The sequence below is a fragment of the Aspergillus ochraceoroseus genome (assembly GCF_002846915.1).
Source record: "Aspergillus ochraceoroseus IBT 24754 chromosome Unknown P175scaffold_8, whole genome shotgun sequence".
Lineage (NCBI taxonomy): Eukaryota > Fungi > Ascomycota > Eurotiomycetes > Eurotiales > Aspergillaceae > Aspergillus > Aspergillus ochraceoroseus.
In genome coordinates, this window is record NW_024468483.1 from 1,469,327 (window position 1) to 1,482,900 (window position 13,574).

Genomic DNA, 13,574 nt, shown 5'->3' on the forward strand with positions numbered 1-13,574 from the left:
GACATCAGATCAGGTATTCGCTGCGTGTTTTGTTTTATTTTTTTTATACAGTGCAAGAAAAGGAGAGGAGCTTTATGCCTCTTCGGCTGTTGGTACTGGAGCAGCTTCCGGAACACCCTCTGTTGGCTCCGTGGGGGCAGTCTCGCCTGCAGTAGGCGGATAGAAGGGGTTGCCCTCTTCACCAGCGTCGAGTTGCAGTAGGAAGGTCTCCCAGAGCTCGATCAACTGCCGGTGGGGAAAAAAAATAATTAGCGGATTGTACCTTTGCTATGGCTTTGTCATAATCACTCACCTCTTTTTGAGCTTCTACGGCGCTTTCCAGGAAGGTTTCCACGCCAGACTTGAAGTCTTCCACCTTTTCCTTTTCAAATCTCTGCAGCTCATTCCGCATCAGCCGGCCCATGTCCTCGAATAGTAGTCTTGCTTGGTGAACCTTCCTCTCGGCATCGGCTACGTCCGCGTTGGCCTGGTTCAGGCGATCTTGTTGCGTCTTTCCTTGCCTAAGGAGCTTCTCCTGGTTGTGTTTGCGTTTCTGCAACTCAGATTCAGCGGCATGCCAGCTGTGGAAAGCCTTTTGCCGTTGGGAGAAAGCGGTTTTGACACTGCCAATCAAGCGGAGATATTCATCAATCGTAATTCCGAGGGTGAGCACGTCCTGCTGCGCTTGGCGTTCGTATAACTCCTTAATGCGTACCTGGAGATCCGAGAGACCGTACAAGGGACCGGACAGGATAGGAGAAAGCTCAACAGCCGCTAGTGACTGGATGGAGGTCGAGAAATCGCCGGCGGCCTCCGCGAGTCCCTTTCTTTGTGCAACAACCGTGTCAATAGCTTTCATCAATGCCTTGAGTTGATTTTCCAACGCATCCAAATAAACCTTTCGATCATGAAACCACTGGGGTAATGTTAGGTGAATATTCCTTCATCAGGAAAATAGGCACTCACATCGTCATGTTCAACAAATTTGCCGCCACCACCAACGCCAAGTCCGAACGAGCTGAACATACCCTTGTTCTGACCCAAATCCGGCTCCCTATTTTCCTTGTTCTTGACATCCAGGTTGAAAGTTTCACTCTCAAGGAAGATTTTAAGATCGCCATCATGTTGGAGAATGGGGTGAGCAGCAATCTTGTTAAGCATACGCTCGAGGGCGGCTCGCCGAGACTCGACAAAGTTCGTATCGAATCGACCTACGGCCTGTTTCTCAGGTGGAGGAGGCACAACCACGCCGGGATTATTACTGTGCATAGAATTGTAAAGCCATAGGAAATCACGGTATCGTCGGCTGACGGTAAATTCGGGCTGGCGATAAGCTTTGGAGGTTGTCTACCAAAATTAGCAGGGTACATCTTGGCTTGTCTCAAACTTTCTCGGCCTGGGGTGAGCATACCTTGGTTCTCACTTGATACACAATATGGCTGCTGGTCAAATCCCCCACCTTGTGAGGATCACCAACTGTAATGTCAAAGGTCGGGTTGGCAGCTTTCTCGACGCTGACGCTAGGCTGCTGTTGCCTTTGCGCACCCTCCACATCGCTCGGAGGCTGCACCGGCGGAGGACCCTTAAAACTCGCGCCATCCTCTTCCAGGTTCACAGAATCCAGCATACCAGCACCGCTGGAGGCCTGGGACGCCGAGGATGTTGGACGAACATTGCGACCCGCGAATGCTTCTTTCTGAGGGGGTATAGGAGCTTGTTCGACGGCAATTGGACTACTTTCACTAGCCTTGTCGCCTAGCGGACCCAGCGGATCAAAGGTATCATCGTCTAGTTTTGTTGCTTGCGCGCTGATCTTGCGCGTGCCCCGTGGGTTTCGTCGTACATTGGAGCGAGAAGAGGCCGACTGTTGTGGGGACTGCTCCGGAGCTGCGCAAGGTGAAGGTTAACATTCGGAGCGATGTACAAGAGGGAGATGATGGAGGAATTTCATACGTGGTCCTTCAGTATCCGACCGGGCCGCACCATGATTGTTAGTCGACTGCGAGGGCACATCTGCCTAGGTTAGCGATGATGCGATATGATCGTGACGTGACTGCCTACTTACCGCCCCACGGAGAGTCGCCAGCGTCCAGATCCATGAGTGTTGAGCGTTTGGAGAACCAATGGGTATAGTGACAGTATTACAGAAGACACGAGAACCAACAAGTGCTAACAAGATAGGGGGGGGGGTTGCAGTTGGAGAGTTGGAGATTCCAAGCAGGCCAGGTTGGTTGAACGGGTGATCCGAGTTGGAGGAAGTTCCCCGCTACCTTGGATTTAGTAAGCTCCAGGCACTGGACAAAAAAAAAACAATATATTCAGGTCAGAGGACGGTTTTCCTCAGATTTATTGTTACCGATTTATGACAGATAACTCTTCTCAATTTACGCAGGTAATTGAACGGGTTTTTGGTCGCGCTCTCGACCTTAGATAGCGAGGGTTCCCTCGTGGTTCTTTTACTGGCGGCTTGCTTAGTGGCCTCAACAAAAACTAACCATATATATATGTATATCTAAAATCTTCACTACCAGGTTACTTGGTTATAACGTCAGATAAAGTCGACTCCTCTTTTCTATCGTGATATACAACGTATACTGAAGCTTCGACAATTCCATTCACACGTGTTCATATATATACCTATCTATCTAACCATTCATCAATATCATCACGTTCACCGTCGTAAAGTTCATGGTGGTAGGCTTAGTCCTAGACAGGCCCTATTTGACCCAGGCGATACCCAGCTTGTGCATTTCCACAGCCAGCTGGAATAGATAGTCCAAACTCTCACACTGGGTCTTTGCCTTGGCCACATCATCTCCCCAAACGTAGCTGCAGACATCGTTAGCTTCTAATTGTAGGGGAAAATGAGCTGCGGGGATAAGAACTCACATTCCGTGTCTCCTCACGAGAACCGCATAGGTATCTGGGTAGGTTTCCATCGCCTTCTCCAAGCTTCCCGTAAGATCCTCCTCGAACGCAGTGTTCTCAATAATAGGAATCTTCAGGGTATCGAAGAAGCCCAGCATCCCCTTACCCTTGCCCTTGGGAATACCCTTGATCTGTTCAATGTTGCTGATTTCAAAGCAGGCGTCGGGACCTTTCTCACGCTCGACCAGGAGGGTAACCAAGACCGCCCATTGGGAGTGGGTGTGAATACAGCAGCCAGCACCACGTTCAAAGGCAGCAAGGAACAGCGGGGTGCATGCAGAGGGTTTTAGTTGCAGTGGCTTGCGGATGTACTTGCGGTCGGAGGGAGGATACTTGGGAGTAGGGAACTGCAGGACGAAAATGTTGTGCGGTTGCATTAACTCCTTCTGCACACCAGAGGGAGCAATGAAAATATGTTCTCCGCGACGAATGGAGGTCTGCGACCCAAGTGCCAAGTTCGTTCGTTAGCAAGGACTCTCGAGGATGGATGGAAACGCGATATGCACTTACCCCACCACCAGTCCCAGTAACCCAACCCCAGTTGTAGAATTTACGGCAGAGCTCTGGGATCATATTGGCCGGGTGCTCAGGGTCGGACGACTGGACCAGATGGTCATTGTTGCCATTGTGATCGTTTTCAGCTTCGTGCGACATGGTGATGAGCCGGGGGGGGGGGAAGGTTGGACAAGCTTTCTCAGAGTGCGGATCTATCTGTTGTTACTCAGGATAGGTGTCTCGACAGAAATATCTCGTGGAACGAAAAGGACAGAAGGGATGAATTCCCGGAGGTGAAACTGGAAGGTAGCTGGTTTGGGAGGATCTGGATATGAAAAGAAGGGAAAAGTAGGAAACTAGCGGAATAGCCTTGGGTTCACGTACCAGTTAATTATATAAGTAAGGTAAAATTTAAGTTACATCAATATTTTTCCATGCTACAAAAAATGTATATACATCCTAAACCCAGGCTTCCTCCACTACCTATGTAGATATATCATGGATTCTCTGCTGGAAACATGACTGTGGCAGTAGGGAGGAGGGGTAGTGCACTTGGATTCTGAGAATTAGTGAACCAACCAGAGTGTCTGTTTCTTCCACCACTCTTTTTCTCGATCTGGGACGGGTTATTCTATGGTAACAGGTAAATAGTTGGTCCAAATATCCTTGATACTGTCGCATAGAGGACTCCGTACATGCTTCAAGAGTGCCAGATCTTACCCCAGGATTCCTTCCATACTCCACAGCCACAGTCCATTAAACCATTTACATGTCTGATCCCTATTGAAAGAGTAGTGGAGCCAAGGGATCAAAGGGACAGATCGCAGGTAGTAAGAGAGACTGAGAGAGTGGAAGATTACTGTAATTTACTATATATACCCGTATGGGTACGGTTACAAGTACTGGATGGATTCGATAAGAACATCAAAACAATTCCGATCTATGATAAGTTACCCGCAACCTTGTAGTTAACTATATCAAGAGGATGGATAAAATCAATTGAAACATGTTGATAAATAAAAGTAATAATAAAATCATAAAAAAAATATGTAGGATAGTATGGTATCCTCTGTATTGATATCTATCTATATTTTCAATAATGAGCCAGGAAGAAGAGAATAATACAGAAACACCCCTAACCAACTAACCTGATTAGGTCACACTTTACCCCAAAGAGGAGTGGCAGCGGAAGAGGCCACCTTGAACTTAAGTACCTAGCTTCATCTTCATCTTATATAACGATCCCACCAGCTGTTCTCTTCTCCCTCTTTTCCTACTCTCTTCCCTCTCCTCGTGTAGCCTGTCTTCATCGCCCCAGCTCAGCTTGTCTCTCTTCCTCTTCCTCCACGGAGGGCCAATTGCTTGACCGCTTGCTTGTTTATTTATTTTTTTTCTCCTTGTTCCCTATCGTCCATCATGCGTCTTAACACCGCTCTCACCTCCGCTCTGGTCTCCTCGGCCTCTCTCATGGGCTATGCTCATGCTGAGGAGGCAGAGGCTAACCCCGATGCTACCTCCGCCATCGAGAGGCCTACCTTTACTGTGAGTTTTCCTACAATCCACTCTTCTCATCTCTTCTGAAATTTCCCTAACCGTTTTTTTTTTTTTCAACGCTTCTAGCCCACCTCCCTCAAGGCCCCCTTCCTGGAACAATTCACCGACGACTGGCAATCAAGATGGACTCCCTCTCATGCGCAGAAGGAGGACTCTAAGTCCGAGGAGGACTGGGCTTACGTTGGCGAATGGGCCGTCGAGGAGCCCTCAGTCTTCAAGGGAATTGACGGAGACAAGGGTCTCGTGGTCAAGAACGTTGCTGCCCACCACGCCATCTCCGCCAAGTTCCCCAAGAAGATTGACAACAAGGGCAAGACCCTGGTAGTCCAGTACGAAGTCAAGCCGCAAAGTGAGCTACTTCCACCCCCGCACCTTTAGCGCCATGCATTGCTAACGCTCCGCTTCTGAAAGACTCCCTGGTCTGCGGTGGTGCCTACATGAAGATTCTTCAGGACAACAAGAAGCTTCACGCGGAGGAGTTCTCCAACACCAGCCCCTACGTGATCATGTTTGGTCCCGACAAGTGCGGTGCCACCAACAAGGTACGAGCAGCCCTTCGACCGTGCGAGCACTGCGAACAAAAGCATGAGCTAACTGATTTCAGGTTCACTTCATCTTCCGCCACAAGAACCCCAAGACCGGCGAGTATGAGGAGAAGCACCTCAAGACTCCTCCTGCCGCTCGTACCTCCAAGCTCAGCTCCCTCTACACCCTCATCGTCCGCCCCGACCAGTCCTTCCAGATCCTCATTGATGGTAGCGCTATTAAGAACGGCACTCTTTTCGAGGACTTCAACCCCCCCGTTAACCCCGACAAGGAGATCGATGATCCTAAGGACAAGAAGCCCGAGACCTGGGTTGACGAGTCCAAGATCCCCGACCCTGAGGCTACCAAGCCCGAAGACTGGGACGAGGAGGCTCCCTACGAGATCGTCGATGAGGAGGCTACCATTCCCGAGGACTGGCTTGTGGATGAGGCTACTAGCGTGCCTGACCCGGAGGCTGAGAAGCCCGAGGACTGGGATGACGAGGAGGATGGCGACTGGGTCCCTCCCACCGTTCCCAACCCCAAGTGCGCTGATGTCTCTGGATGCGGCCCCTGGTCTGCTCCCCTGATCAAGAACCCTGCCTACAAGGGCAAGTGGTCCGCTCCTCTGATCGATAACCCGGCCTACAAGGGACCTTGGGCTCCCCGCAAGATTGCCAACCCCGCATACTTCGAGGACAAGACTCCCTCCAACTTCGAGCCTATGGGCGCTGTAAGCACCCCTTCAATCCCTCCTTCTTGACATGAAATCCAACTAATAAATTCTTTAGATTGGTTTCGAGATCTGGACCATGCAGAACGACATCCTCTTCGATAACATCTACATTGGTCACTCCGTTGAGGACGCCGAGCAGCTCCGCAAGGAGACCTTCGACGTCAAGCGCCCCATTGAGGAGGCTGAGGAAGAGGCCGCCAAGCCCAAGAAGGTCGAAGAGCCCGTTAGCACCAGCGTCACCTTCAAGGAGGACCCCGTTACCTACATCCGTGAGAAGGTCGACCACTTCGTTGGCCTTGCCAAGGAAAACCCCGTCAACGCCGTCAAGCAGGTTCCTGAGGTTGCCGGCGGCCTTGGTGCCCTTCTTCTGACCATGATCCTCGTCATTGTTGGCGCTATTGGCGCCAGCAGCCCAGCACCCGCTCCTGCTGCCAAGAAGGGCAAGGAGGCTGCTTCCGCTACCAAGGAGAAGGCTAGCGCCGCTACCAGCTCCTCGGCCGATACTGGCAAGGGCGGTGCTACCAAGCGCACCACACGATCCTCGGCGGAGTAAAAAAAAAAAAAAAAAAAAAAAAAAACCATCCGCACGCTACCCGAGGTTAGTTGCAAGGAGGACAAAGAAGAGAAAAATACCCCCATAAAGCAAAACAAAAATGCAATGACACAATGACAAGCAGACAGAAAAGAAACCGGGGAAAGAGAGAAATTTGCCATATTTCCGTCGTGCGTGGATAGCTGTTGCACCACTTTTTTTTTATCAATACATGTTCTTATCCTGTTAATGTGACATCACTACGAGAATGAATAATACTGTACGATGGGTCTGTTAATTCCTGATGCCAGATTTGCGACCTAGGAGTTTATCGTACGCACTCATCCAGGTGAATAATTGCGTCGCTTGACTCGTATCCCGTGTAGTTTTGAATGAAGTCTCTCTGCGATACCTTTTTCCGGGAGACCTCACGGGCAGCTTTGGTTCAGGGCAGTCCCGACAACGTTTTAATTGCTGGGGTTATGTGGAGCCAAATCTCGGGATCTGGTGGAGACGACGACGAACCTTTCAACCTACTATGTAGTATGTACCTAGGACCTAGGTAGTCCAAGACGAAGTCCTGTCTCTTCTTGCTTGTACTTTACCCATGTTGGAGAAGTATCTCCAACACCCAGACTCTGATTGATCAGAATCGCCGGCTTGTTTATCGGTTGGACTCGGGAGTTTGGGGTTCCTGACGGTAAGGTACGGTACCAGTAAACTTACCGTCTTGCCTCCATCTCCACACTTAAGACTCCGGGGTTCCTACTCCGTACATATACCTCTCCTCTCGTCCCTTCATTCTTATTGTCATTTCTGCCTCTCTTTCCCCCCCTCTTCTTCTCCTTTGCATTCACTTATTGCATCCAGAACCGATTTCTAAGTCTCTTTCCCTTTCCTCTCTATCATCATGGCCGCCCGTCGGTCTCTTGCCCGCTCCATCCCGGCTCTCCGCCTTGCCTCTCCCCGCACGGCGGTGGCCAACATCTCGACCGCCAGAGCTGCTGCATCCCGGTCTCTCTCGACTTCCTCCAAGTCTTCCTCGCGACTGCTAGCCTCTCAGACCTCTTCTGCCGCGTCTCTTGTGGCTCGCCGCGGACTCCATGTCACCGCTCAGCAACTCGCCCCCGGAACTACATCCGCAGCCAGCACCGCCACCGAATACCCGACTACTCACGATCCTGTCGCCAACCCTATCGATACCACCAACTTTGTCAACAATGAGTTTGTGCCATCTAAGGCAACCCAGTGGATTGATCTCCACGATCCTGCCACCAACAACCTCGTTACCCGCGTCCCCCAAAGCACCGATGAGGAGCTGCGCGCCGCCGTCGAGGCTGCCCAGAAGGCATTCCCTGCCTGGCGTGCAACAAGCGTCATGGCTAAGCAGCAGATTATGTTCGAGTTTGTAAGCCTGATCCGTGCCAACTGGGACCGTCTGGCTGCTTCCATCACCATGGAGCAAGGCAAGACCTTTGCCGATGCCAGGGGTGATGTTCTTCGTGGTTTGCAGGTTGCAGAGACCGCCTGCGGTATCACCACCCAGCTTACCGGTGAAGTACTAGAAGTGGCCAAGGATATGGAGACTCGGAGCTATAGGGAGCCTCTGGGTGTTGTCGCTGCCATTTGCCCTTTCAGTAGGCCGCCATTATCTATCTATATATATATATATATCCCTGGGATTTGCGGTTATGCTAATCTTGATTGATAAGACTTCCCTGCTATGATTCCTCTCTGGTGTATCCCCATCGCTACCATCACTGGTAACTGCCTGATCCTCAAGCCCTCCGAGCGTGATCCCGGTGCCGCTATGATTCTTGCAGAGCTGGCCAAGGAGGCTGGTTTCCCTCCCGGTGTCATCAACATCGTCCACGGTTCTGCTAAGACTGTTGACTTTATTCTTGACGAACCCGCCATCAAGGCCATCAGCTTCGTCGGCGGTAACCGGTATGGAGAGTACATTTACACTCGAGGCTCAGCCAACGGAAAGCGTGTGCAGGCCAACCTTGGTGCCAAGAACCATGCTGCCGTGCTCCCCGATGCCAACAAGAACCAGACGATCAATGCGATTGTCGGAGCTGCCTTCGGAGCCGCTGGTCAGCGCTGCATGGCTCTCAGCACTGTCGTTTGCGTGGGGGAGACCAAGGACTGGATCCCCGAGATGGCTGAGCGTGCCAAGGCCCTGAACGTCAACGGAGGGTTCGAAGAGGGCGCCGACCTTGGCCCCGTCATCAGCCCTGAGAGCAAGAAGCGCATTGAGGGCTTGATTGCTAGTGCTGAGGAGGAGGGTGCCACCATTCTCTTGGACGGACGAGGCTACCAGCCCGAGAAGTACCCCAACGGCAACTTCGTAAGTCGACCCCTCAATCTTTTGATTCTAATACCTTTCCCCGGCTAACCATACTTGTTCATCTAGATTGGTCCTACCATCATTACCAACGTTACCCCCGAGATGAGGTGCTACAAGGAAGAAATCTTTGGCCCTGTCCTGATCTGCCTGAACGTGTCCACTCTGGATGACGCCATTGAGCTCATCAACAAGAACGAGTACGGTAACGGAGCCGCCGTCTTCACCAGCTCCGGCCCCATCGGCTCCCGATTCCAGAAGAACATCGAGGCCGGCCAGGTCGGCATCAACGTCCCCATCCCCGTCCCACTTCCCATGTTCTCTTTCACCGGAAACAAGAAGAGTGTTGCTGGTGGTGGGGCCAACACTTTCTACGGCAAGCCTGGGCTTCAGTTCTACACCCAGCAGAAGACCGTGACTAGCTTGTGGCGTGGTGAGGATGCAGTCAGCACCAAGGCTAGTGTTGTTATGCCAACTCATTCTTAAAAGGGGAAACCCCAATGTTGGGAGATTTTCCTTATCATTGGTTGGAGGTTATTTATGACGGATGATCAAATTGTTTATTTCTTTTATACTTACTTTTGCATTATTGAGATCTAGGCGAGCTTGACATACCATTATTGCTTTCGATTATGCCGTTGTTATCCTTACATGAACTTTTTCTGTGGACAACTCGTCGAGTTTTCGATGTACTTTATAAGGGGTTGATAATTTATATACTAGGTCTGTCTGTCTGTCTTGATCCACGCTATCACAATCGAAAGAAAGAAGCAGTTCGGATGACCGCAGCGAGAGTAGTTGAACATTGATCATCAATACTCTGCCAGAGCAGAATCATCCTCGGGAGGAACCCAGCTATAAACCAGCCGGGCTAGGACAAAATCGCCTTTATTTGCAATAACCACGCGACGAGTATGGTAGCGCACGCCATTGATCATCTCAAAGCCCCAAATCTGCACCCGATTGATCATTAATTAATCCCACCGCAAATATATAGAAATAAAAGGGAAGAAGAACATACCTGCTCCGCAGTCCAAGACGAATCCAAACTCTCCACATAACTCTGCAACCACAAGCCTTCCCCCTCTCCATACTCCCCACCAACCCCGTCATCAACCAGGAACCCCTCCGCCTCCCCCGACCCATCCGCGAGAACCTCGCCACGCAGGAACCGCGCAATCTTGGCCTCGTCCAGCTTCGTACACAAAGAGACAACGGGGCGCACCCTGCCATCTGCACCCTTGACGCCGCGCAGGAGCCGCGTTTGCCCCTCGACCCGACCGAAGATGTTGTCGGTGTGCTGGCGCTTCTTCCAGTCCGTGATCCGGCGCTCGGTGCTTCCTTGGATTCCGCCCGTGACTATGTTCTCCACGTCGATGTGCTGGACGGGGTTGTCTCCTGCTGCTGCTGCTGCTGCTGCCGCTGCCTCTTCGCTGGCGTATTGTTTTGTGTTCAGGGTGACGGTTACCCATGCCAAGGTGGTGCGCATGAACCAGCTGAGGCCTTGCTGTTGTTTTTTTTTTTTTGGTTTTATTGAGTGTTAGTTGTCTTTTTGTATTGGACTCTGTGCGATTGCTGTGTTTATGTAGGTAGGTAGGTAGGTATGTAGGTAGTAGGTACAGGGATAAGAAGGGAAAGGAACCACGACGTACCATGGCGAGAACGGGATCGGTAGGATCGGAAAGGGTTCGATCCTGTTCATTTTAAAAGAATGTTAGTGAGAAGAGAAGAGAGGAGAAGAGATTAAGTTAATGGTAGGTAGTATGTATAGTTCCGATTGACACCGTGTGTAGCAGGAAGGAATATACGTACCATGACCCAGCTGCCATTGTAGTTGGCCAAGGTGATATCTGTAGGAGTGGTCATGTTGACAGAGGGTTTGGAGACAGAGGAAATGCAGAGAGAGAGAGAGAGAGAGAGAGAGAGGTGAAGATAGAGAAGTAGAACAGCACGGGTGGGTGGGGTTTAAAAGTAGCTCCCTCCTGGAGTCCTCAGCCTCTTTCCTCCCCTCTAGGCTGATTTTCTGTTTATTCATGTGCTTTTTTTTTTTCCCAGTAGTACATTGTACCTAACTCACTACAGAGTAGTTAATACTCCGTACTCCGTACTCCGTAAGCTAGTACGTACTATACTTGCTATTCAGAGATTGGGATCTCCGCATATTATCTCTCCGCTGGGACCGAGGCTGGACAGACAAGCATGTGGGAATTGTCCCCGAAGAGATAGGATTAAGTTAGAATCAGGTTAGTTGCTTTTCAATTTGCTCATCCATGAAGGTGTTAAAACTCCCTAGGTAGGTAGTTAAATATGTGACCGGTTAGAGATTTATGCCTTGGTTTCCAGGCTCCCATACCCCTTTCACGTGGTCTTGGCCCATCCATTTATTTTGGGGAATTTGGATTCATCCATCAATAATACATTCATCCATCCATATCTCGAGCTGAATGAGAGGTCTTGATTGCTCTTGTCATGGCTTTCAACAAGAAATATGCCGGTCTTCCAGATCTTGTATCTCATCCAATTCAACCCATTTCTTAATTCTTCACTAACTCCCCCAGGACCTAGCCCCCGATATCTATGAGACTCCTGACCTAACCGACGAAGCCTCCACTCTACCGGTAGCTAACCCTATCTATCCATCTTCTCCCTTGGCTCTAAAATGCTTTCCTGCACCTATCTCTGGATCTAATGAGACCACTTAGACAGCGACGCTTCGCACCGTCTCCAATGCGGACGATGACGTCGGATCGAATCCCGATATCGATCGCCAACCCGTCAACACGGACGAAGCGCGCGCCCATTTCCTCGGAGCTACCGTCGACGCTCGTGATGTCAATTTCTCCGACAGCATTGCAGTGAAGCGGAAGTCGTATCGGAGTAAGAGTCATCGGAGGCGAAGGAACGACCTGGGAGAAGACGAGTTGAGCGAGAGCGAGGATGAGAGTTTGGAGCGGAAACTGGCGCGTCTGCGGAGAGAGGTGGAGGAGCTTAAAGATGAAATGAATACGTCGCAGCAAGCTGAGACGGAGTCAAAGGAAACCCCTACCCCTGATCAGGCCAAGGAGACCCTGGGTGATGGCGTTGACGAACTGAGTCGGGCACTGGATAACCTATACGCTTCGTCGCGTGGTGCATCATCCCAAGCACATTCGGCAGCCGCCGCTCTGTCCCAGAGGCTCGCGTCAAACTCTTCGAACCAGACCTCCGCGAAGCCGGAATTAAACCAGAGCACGCCCGAAACAAGCACGTCACAATCCTCTGCTGGTATTCTTGCCCACGCCGCGGCCTTTGATGCGCGACTGGCCTTAATCGAGTCTGCAATGGGCATCTCGACTTCTTCAAACCCCTTCGTCTCCGATGGGATCTCCGAACCCGCGCTCCAACCCGTCCTTCCCGCCTTAGACCACCTCACTTCCCGTCTGTCCACTCTCACAACCCTCCTGGTCGGTCCGAACTCCGTCTCCGTGGTGCCGACGACGGGCTCCGGCCCTGCATCGACCACAGTCACGACCCCCCATCTCGAGATGCTCTCTACCCGTGTCCGAAAACTGACCGCCGATGCGGAAGCTCTCGCTTCAGCACGCAAACGCGCCCTCGACGCCGCCAAAGCTGCACAAAACGCCCGCATCACGGCCGCTGCCATCGAATCCTCATCGGACCTCTCCGTGTCCTCATCTGCCGCCACCGAAGTCGACACCGCTGCTACCCAGCGCGACGAACAGGAAACCAAGATCCAAGCCCTCTATGCCACCCTGCCAACCATCCAATCCCTCCACCCTATCCTCCCTAGTGTCCTAGAGCGTCTCCGCTCCCTCCGTGCCATCCACGCTGGAGCGGCGCAAGCCTCTGAATCGCTGGACGAGCTGGAGAAGCGTCATGCCGACATGGCGGGAGAGATTGAGCAGTGGCGACAGGGTCTGAAAGTGGTCGAAGAAAAGATGAACAAGAGCGAGACAACACTGAAGGGAAATATCGAATTGGTCGAACCTTGGGTCCACGATCTCGAGAAGAGAATGGAGCGTCTGGAGTCCTAATAAGAAAAAGAAGAAGAAGAAGAAAACGACAACAACAAACGACAGATGATAGTCGACCGAATACAGTCCTAGGGCTGAAGAGGGGGTAGGTAGGATGGGATATTCATGATGATTTTGACAATTAGTACGTACGGACGTACGTACGGCCCTCGTGGAAAACCCGCAAGAACGAGACGAGACGAGACGAGACATATGCAGGACATATCACCCCGTGCGGATTCGGGTATATACTTCTTCTCTCCGCACATTTATCTTATCTGGACATATCATTATCCCATTAGCATATCCACCTAGTAAATTTCTAATCTTGCGAGTTTCAATACCCAGAAATGCAGTATGAAGTCCATAACATTACAGTGGGATTGACCGACATATTATACATTACATCAATAGAGTACAATTTTTTTTTTTTTTTTTTTTTTTTGCATAACCAACTATTTCTAA

At 51.0% G+C, this 13,574-nt stretch overlaps 6 protein-coding genes across 6 annotated transcripts; 3 read left to right on the forward strand and 3 right to left on the reverse strand.

Moving 5' to 3' along the window:
- Positions 1-72: 72 nt before the first annotated feature.
- Positions 73-2,078, reverse strand: P175DRAFT_0535348 (sorting nexin 1; the record flags this gene model as incomplete). The annotated part of the gene is made up of 6 exons (XM_040900214.1): positions 73-225; positions 293-895; positions 946-1,326; positions 1,391-1,866; positions 1,933-1,992; positions 2,045-2,078. 6 exons carry the CDS (start codon positions 2,076-2,078, stop codon positions 73-75), a joined length of 1,707 nt encoding a protein of 568 aa, XP_040749817.1.
- Positions 2,079-2,477: 399 nt separating this feature from the next.
- Positions 2,478-3,806, reverse strand: mde1 (methylthioribulose 1-phosphate dehydratase MDE1). Its single transcript, XM_040897841.1, has 3 exons — positions 3,418-3,806; positions 2,869-3,344; positions 2,478-2,808 (listed from the first exon to the last, which is right to left on the reverse strand). The coding sequence occupies exons 1-3, from the start codon at positions 3,559-3,561 to the stop codon at positions 2,697-2,699; spliced, it is 732 nt and encodes a 243-aa protein (XP_040749818.1). The 5' UTR covers positions 3,562-3,806; the 3' UTR covers positions 2,478-2,696.
- An 847-nt stretch (positions 3,807-4,653) lies between these two features.
- On the forward strand, positions 4,654-6,795 carry clxA (calnexin). The gene is made up of 5 exons (XM_040897842.1): positions 4,654-4,944; positions 5,023-5,305; positions 5,368-5,498; positions 5,561-6,214; positions 6,273-6,795. The coding sequence occupies exons 1-5, from the start codon at positions 4,819-4,821 to the stop codon at positions 6,768-6,770; spliced, it is 1,692 nt and encodes a 563-aa protein (XP_040749819.1). The 5' UTR covers positions 4,654-4,818; the 3' UTR covers positions 6,771-6,795.
- An 823-nt stretch (positions 6,796-7,618) lies between these two features.
- Positions 7,619-9,582, forward strand: P175DRAFT_0560318 (CoA-acylating methylmalonate-semialdehyde dehydrogenase; the record flags this gene model as incomplete). Its single annotated transcript, XM_040900973.1, has 3 exons — positions 7,619-8,386; positions 8,462-9,099; positions 9,166-9,582. Exons 1-3 carry the CDS (start codon positions 7,660-7,662, stop codon positions 9,580-9,582), a joined length of 1,782 nt encoding a protein of 593 aa, XP_040749820.1. The 5' UTR covers positions 7,619-7,659.
- P175DRAFT_0504351 (uncharacterized protein) lies at positions 9,463-11,355 on the reverse strand. The gene is made up of 4 exons (XM_040897843.1): positions 10,909-11,355; positions 10,749-10,790; positions 10,118-10,603; positions 9,463-10,049 (listed from the first exon to the last, which is right to left on the reverse strand). The coding sequence occupies exons 1-4, from the start codon at positions 10,960-10,962 to the stop codon at positions 9,909-9,911; spliced, it is 723 nt and encodes a 240-aa protein (XP_040749821.1). The 5' UTR covers positions 10,963-11,355; the 3' UTR covers positions 9,463-9,908.
- Positions 11,356-11,532: 177 nt separating this feature from the next.
- P175DRAFT_0504352 (dynactin subunit 2) lies at positions 11,533-13,527 on the forward strand. The gene is made up of 3 exons (XM_040897844.1): positions 11,533-11,604; positions 11,655-11,714; positions 11,799-13,527. Exons 1-3 carry the CDS (start codon positions 11,566-11,568, stop codon positions 13,128-13,130), a joined length of 1,431 nt encoding a protein of 476 aa, XP_040749822.1. The 5' UTR covers positions 11,533-11,565; the 3' UTR covers positions 13,131-13,527.
- Positions 13,528-13,574: the final 47 nt, after the last annotated feature.